Consider the following 6,460-nt stretch of genomic DNA (forward strand, 5'->3'; position numbering starts at 1 on the left):
ACTATTTCTACAGAACCAGCATGTCTCACAAGGTTCTGAGAGCTCATTAGAAAAAACAAACAAAAAACTTCCCCTCTCCCATCTCTCCCTGAAGGACAGTACAGGTCACAATGAATTGGTTTGGCAGGGCAAATATGGTGGGCTGCATTTTACAAATTTGGCCACCATATTGACTTCCACACTACTTGTTCTTCTGCAGTGTGGCCTTATCACAAGAGGATGAGTCATTCTCCTCCCCTTGAATCTTGGCTGGACTTGGTGATTCATTTGGCCTCAACAGAATATAGCAAAAATGACTTGGCATACCTTCCTAGAAAAAAAAACTTACAACTTCTTCCTTGGTCTCTTGGAAAGCTCACTCTACAGAGGTTCCCTCCCACAGGGATACTCCCTTTGGAAGCCATGTTGCTATCCTACGAGAAGCCCAAGGTATATGGTATATATAGCCCCTCTAGGCAACCATCCCAGTTGGACTTCAAGTTATCCCTAGTACCAGACACCTGAATGAAGAAGTCTTAGGGGAGTTCCAGCCCCCAGCCATTGAATATTCCCAGTTAAGGCCCCGCACATCATGGAGCAGCAAAAAGAACAGGTTTTTACTATTACTGTATGACAAATTACCCCTAAATGTAACAGCTTACAACAAGCTTTTATCATTTCACAGTTTCTGATGGGTTGGGAATAGAGGAACCGCATAGCTGGGTGGTTCTGACTCAGACAGCACTAAAGACATCTGAAGACTTCCTCTGGGACTGGAAGATCCACTTCCAAATTCATTCACTTGGCCATTGACAGCCTGCCTCAGTTCTTCTCCAAATGCAAGTATCTGATACCTGGTCTCCCCCAGAGTGTTGCTGTTGTTGTTAGGTACCATCAAGTCGGTACCACCTCATAGTGACCCTCCCTATGCACAACAGAACAAAACACTGCCCAGTCCTGGCTCAACCTCACAATCATTGCTATTCCGGAATCCATCCCTGCCACCCCTGTGCCAGTGCATCTTGTTGGGGGTGTTTCTCTTTTTCTCCAACCCTCCACTTTACCCCCAGAGTGAGTAGTCTAAAAGAGAGCGTGTTGCAGAAGTCACCGTATCTTCAGTAACCCAGACTTAAAGTGAAATGCTCTCACTGCTTCCCTCTTATATTGGTCACACAGAACAACCCTATTATAATATAGGAAGAAACTACAAAAGGCATGAATGCCAGGAAGCAGATCATCACTGGGAACCATCTTGGAAACTGCCTACCTCAAGCAGAGACAAGCCATCCATGCTTTATTTAAATTTCTGACCCACAGAATTCATAAGCATAGTCAAATACTTGTTCTTTTATGCCACAAAGTTCAAGTTGGTTTGTTACACAGGAATAGATCACTGGAACAGCAGGAAAGAGAATTACTCATCAGGTCTGAGATGCGACTAAGGGGAGTCTACCATCTTCCCCGTTGATGTCTGCTGAACCACTGAGCTTGCTGACTTGCCCTGGTGTTACTGAAATAGGGAAAGGAAATTGGAGAAAGAAGGATGTGACCAGGTCCACAAAGAGGCAGAAAAATGGATTCTCCCTGTCTGCAGGCCCCAAGATTGAGGTTGCAGAGGGTAGGTGTGATGAGGCCTATAGGCAAAGAGGCAAGCCATGAAGTCTCTAGCAGAAGGGATCAAACCCTTTACCAGTATAGGCTCTTCCACATGCACATATACATTGTTTTTCTAGGTAATGGGCTGAGCAGCTGTGAGGGACCAGAGAACACTAACCCCCAGGCCACTATACAAACAGTGAAGATGGGGTCAGCCAAGGGCCATCAGAGAACACCTAAGGAAATCTGTCCTTTTTGTTCCTTCCTGTTCCTCCCCACCAGAGGGCAGGAAAGAGACAGAGGTTGTAAAAGAGCAGACAGCTCTGGTTCTCCACTTCAGGCCACAAACCCTGCCTGCTAGGACTTTGAATTCAATGTGAGATCGACCTTTGAAAATGGAAAAATCACGTTAATGCCTGAGATAAAACTCTGTATTAGTAACTAAGAGTAACTGGACGTTTTGGGAACCAGCTGGAGATGTCATTAAAAGGGCCAAAATGCCCAACAGGACAGAGGGAATGACAAATTACATACAGTTGGTTGTTGTTGTTTAGTGCTATCGTGTCGTTTCCGACTCATAGCTACCCTGCATAAGGTTTCCCAGAAACAGCTGGTAGAAATTATTTTTTTAAAAAAACTGTTTGATGCTTACTTTATTGTTGTTAAGTGCCATCAAGTCAGTTCCAACTCATAGCCACCCTATAGGTTTTCCAAGGAGTTGGCTGGTGAGTTTGAACCACCGAGCTTTCTGTTTAAATTTACCTTGCAGTTCAGCACATTAACCCACAATGCCACATATTTCTCAATCAAACTAATTCCAGGAGCCATACAGCGAATTGCTTCTGTATGGCCCCTTTAGCCATGGCCTTTAAACTCCCAGAAAATGATTGGGGCTCCTATTTACTGTCACTCCCATTTCATGACACAGTGTCCCCTAATACAGGGACTGTGGAGTTCTGATTGTGCTTGAGACATAGCAGGTGCTCAGTAAATGTTAACATGTAAATAAGGTGTTTATGGCCCACAAGGGGATTAGACAGTTTTGCTAATGTAAATAAGGTTCATGGAATCCTTGTGGGAGTGGAGCATGCAAATAGGGTACATGAAACCCTTATATGGTATTGGTCATTTTTGCCATCCTGTTAGGCTTATGTTATGTTAAGTGTGGGGTCGTGAATTATTTGCTATGTCTCTTCTAGCCATAGTCTTTGTAACTCCTACCACATGACTGACTGGGACCATGCTGATTGGATGTATTTCCTCTTTTCCTGATAGATCTAGGTAAGAGAAGGTAGGGGTGATGCTAATAGGACTATATGATTCAGTTGTGAATGATAGTTAATAGGTTTGTGATTATTAATTGGAACTTTAACTTCAAAAACTGTAGCTCAATGACCGCTTGTTTAGTTGGCTTGAGTTTAGTTTTTAGAAAACCACATACTCACTTTGTGGTTTGGGAACAAAAGGACAGGAAGCAGTTACAGAGTTTGTTAAGTGAATACCTGGAGTTGTGAAGCCCACAAAGGATGTTTTGTAACAGGTAGGAGGGAGTGGGTATATAAAGATAATAAATATAGCCATTGGAACTAAAAATCCAAATCTCCACTAACACAAGGTCTCTTTTGTCCTGCTCAGCCTCTTTACTCTGATCTCAATGAGGAACATATTTGTTAGGATGGACTAGGCTTTGCTGCAAGAAAAAACTATTGGAAATAATACAGCCCAAAAGACTTAATGTTAAGATAACAATAGTCTTCAGCTTCATCTACAAATTCAATGTAATCCACATCTTAATTCCAGCAGGCATCTATACAAAAATTGATAAGCTTATACTAAACATTATATGGAAGGTTAAGGGACCCGGCAGAGCCAAAACAATCTTGAAAACGAAAAACAAAGTTGGAGAACTCACACTTTCTGATTTCAAGACTTAATACAATGGAGTCCTGGTGTGGCACTGTAGTATAAAGAAAGCACTGGACCACAAGGTCAGTTTGAACCACAATGTCAGTGGTTCAAACTCACCAGCTGCTCCTTGGAAGCCCTATACAAGTCACTATGAGTCGGAACCAACTCAACAGCACTTGACAACAACAACACAGTAACCAAGGACTTCTGCTGTGGTGCTATAGGATCAGAGCCCACCAGCTGTTCCTTAGAAACCCTATACAGGGTTGCTATGAGTCAGAACTGACTCAAAGACACTTATCAACAACAACAACAACAGAGAATAACCATAACAGGCTGCTACTAGTATGATGATAAAAATATAGACCAATAGAGTAGAATTGAGAGTCCAGAAATAAACCCATACATCTATAGTCAACTGATTTTTAACAAAGATACAAGTTCATTCAATGGGTTAAGAATGGCATGCCAACAAATGGTGATAGGACAACCAGATATCTACATGTAAAATAATGAAGCTCGCCTTCTCTTCCTTTCTTTGCCATTGTGTGGGGGCTGCTACCTTTCTTCTCCGTTATGTCTTTTCATAAGACTTTCAAGATCAAGAGATTCCCGGCCAAGAAACAAAAGCAGAATCCTCCCATTCCCCAATGGATTTGAATGGAAACTGGTAATAAAATCAGGTACCACCCCAGGAGAAGACACTGGAGAAGAACCAAGCTGGGTCTCCAAGGATTCACACATGTGATGGCACAGCCCATAATGTACCTAGGTTCTAGCTCTCCACCATATCAAGTTCAATTTTGCCAAGAACTGATCAATTGAACATGTATTGCAAAAATTTCTTCTTTTGATTTAATGCTTTCATATTAAAAGGATGGCTAATGAATATGTGAAACCTTTGGTTTGAAAAAAAAACAAAAAAATGAAGCTAGACTCCTAACTCACACCATATACAAAAATTCATTCAAAATGGATCAAAGGCCTAAATATAAGCACTAAAATCATAAAACTCTTAAAAAGAAAACATAGGGGTAAACTTTCATGATCTTGGGTTTTACAATGCATTCTTAGCTATCATACCAAAACACAAACAAAAAAAGGATGAAAAAATGGGACTTCATCAAAATGTAAACCTTGGTGCATCAAAGGGCATTATTAAACAAGTGAAAATAGCCTAGAAAATGGGAGACTATATTTGCAATCATATATCTGATAAAAGTCTAGTATCCAGAATTATAAAGAACAACCACTTGACAATGACAAAAATAACCCAATTAAAAAGTAGTAAAAGAAAGAAAGAAAAAAAAACACCAGAGGGAATAGAAGCAAATACTATTGAATGAATGATGATGCATGGAGGGGATTGTAATCATTGCACTGAAAGGATGAGTGTAAAACTTCTGTTCTCCCATGTAAACTAGCACTCAATTCATAATAAAAACTTAAAAAAAAAAAAAAAGTGGTCAAAGAACTTGAATAGACATTTCCTCAAAGAAGATACACAAATGGCTATTAAGCGCATGAAAAGATACTCAGCATCATTATCACTGCTGTTAGTTGCCATGGAGTTCATTCCAACCCATAGCAACCTCTTGTGTGCAGAATAGAACTGCTCCATAGGGTTTTCAAAGCTGTGACCTTTTGGAAACAGATTGCCAAGTCTGCCTCCCAAGCTGCCTCTAGGTGAGTTCAAACGGCTACATTTTCAACTAGTAATCAAGCGTCTAACTGTGCCACCCAGCGACTCCTGTCATTATTATTAGGGAAATACAAATAAAAAACACAATGAGATACTACTTCATTCCCACTAGAATGGCTATTATCAGAAAAACGGAAAGCAGAAAATGTTGGCAAAGATGTGGTGAAATTGAGCCTTTTTTCCATTGTTGGTGAGATTGTAAAATGTTACAGCCACTGTGAAAAACAGTTTGGTGGTTTCTAGAAAAAAGTTAAACATAGAATTATCATATGACCCAACAAGTCCACTCCTAAATGGAAAAATAACTGAAGGCAGAGACATAAACAGATAGTTGTACACTGATGTTCATAGCAGCATTATTCACAATATCCAAACTATGAAAACAACCCAAAGGCTCACCAATAAGTAAACCAAGAAACCAAATGTGGCACGTACATACAATAGAATATTGAGGTTAAATACCATCAGTGAGTTCCGACTCATAGAGACCCTATATAGGGTTTCCAAGGATCTGGTGGGTTTGAACTGCCAACCTTGTAATTCACAATCCATTGCTGATCCTACAGTGCCACACTAGGATTCCAATAAAATATTATTCAGCGATAAGAAGGAATGAAGTTCTATTGCAGGCTACAACATGGAGAAAACCCTGAAAACTGCATGCTAAGTAAAATAAGCCAAACAGAAAGTAATTAATGTTATGTCATTCCTCTTACATGAAATATCTAGGATGGGCAAACTCATAGAAACAGAAAGTAGTTTAGAGGTTATCAGGAGCTGGGGTGAGGGAGAAATGAGAATGATTGCTTAATGGCGACACTGTTTCTGTTTGGAATGATGAAAAAGTTTTGGAAATAGTGGTAAAGGTTGAAAAGATAGTGAGTGCAATTAATGCCACTGAATTATACACTTAAAAATGGTAAAAATGGCTTTTTTGTTGTTATATATATCTTACCACCATACATTTTTAAAATAGTAACTTGACAACTAAATCTGATCTAAAAGACATGGAACTTTATGATCTTCATTTATCTCATTTCACTGCAGAAATATGAATGTGCTCCATTACTTAGTACTGACCCAGATTGTACTTGGGGTGCTAAGTATCTGTATCATCCTTTTCTGAGGTCCAGAAAAATTCCAATTTTGAATCACATCTAGTTTTTTGTTTTGTTTTGTTTTGATTTATTTATTATTATTTTTTCTACCTTCCTCCAGACCCTCTGGATCTAGGTTCCCTCTTGAAAGCTTGTAAGCCAGTCACTTCTTGCCTTT

General features: G+C 39.8%; 1 protein-coding gene across 1 annotated transcript in view; it reads left to right on the plus strand.

Moving 5' to 3' along the window:
• The first annotated feature begins 5,797 nt into the window (after positions 1-5,797).
• Positions 5,798-6,460, plus strand: part of LOC102828920 (small nuclear ribonucleoprotein Sm D2-like) — a 3,081-nt gene continuing 2,418 nt past the window's right edge. Inside the window, exon 1 of the mRNA XM_006862137.1 lies at positions 5,798-5,814. Coding sequence (XP_006862199.1) covers positions 5,798-5,814 — 17 coding nt within the window. The remainder of the gene's footprint in view (positions 5,815-6,460) is intronic.

Source organism: Chrysochloris asiatica, unplaced genomic scaffold, assembly GCF_000296735.1.
Source record: "Chrysochloris asiatica unplaced genomic scaffold, ChrAsi1.0 scaffold00047, whole genome shotgun sequence".
Lineage (NCBI taxonomy): Eukaryota > Metazoa > Chordata > Mammalia > Afrosoricida > Chrysochloridae > Chrysochloris > Chrysochloris asiatica.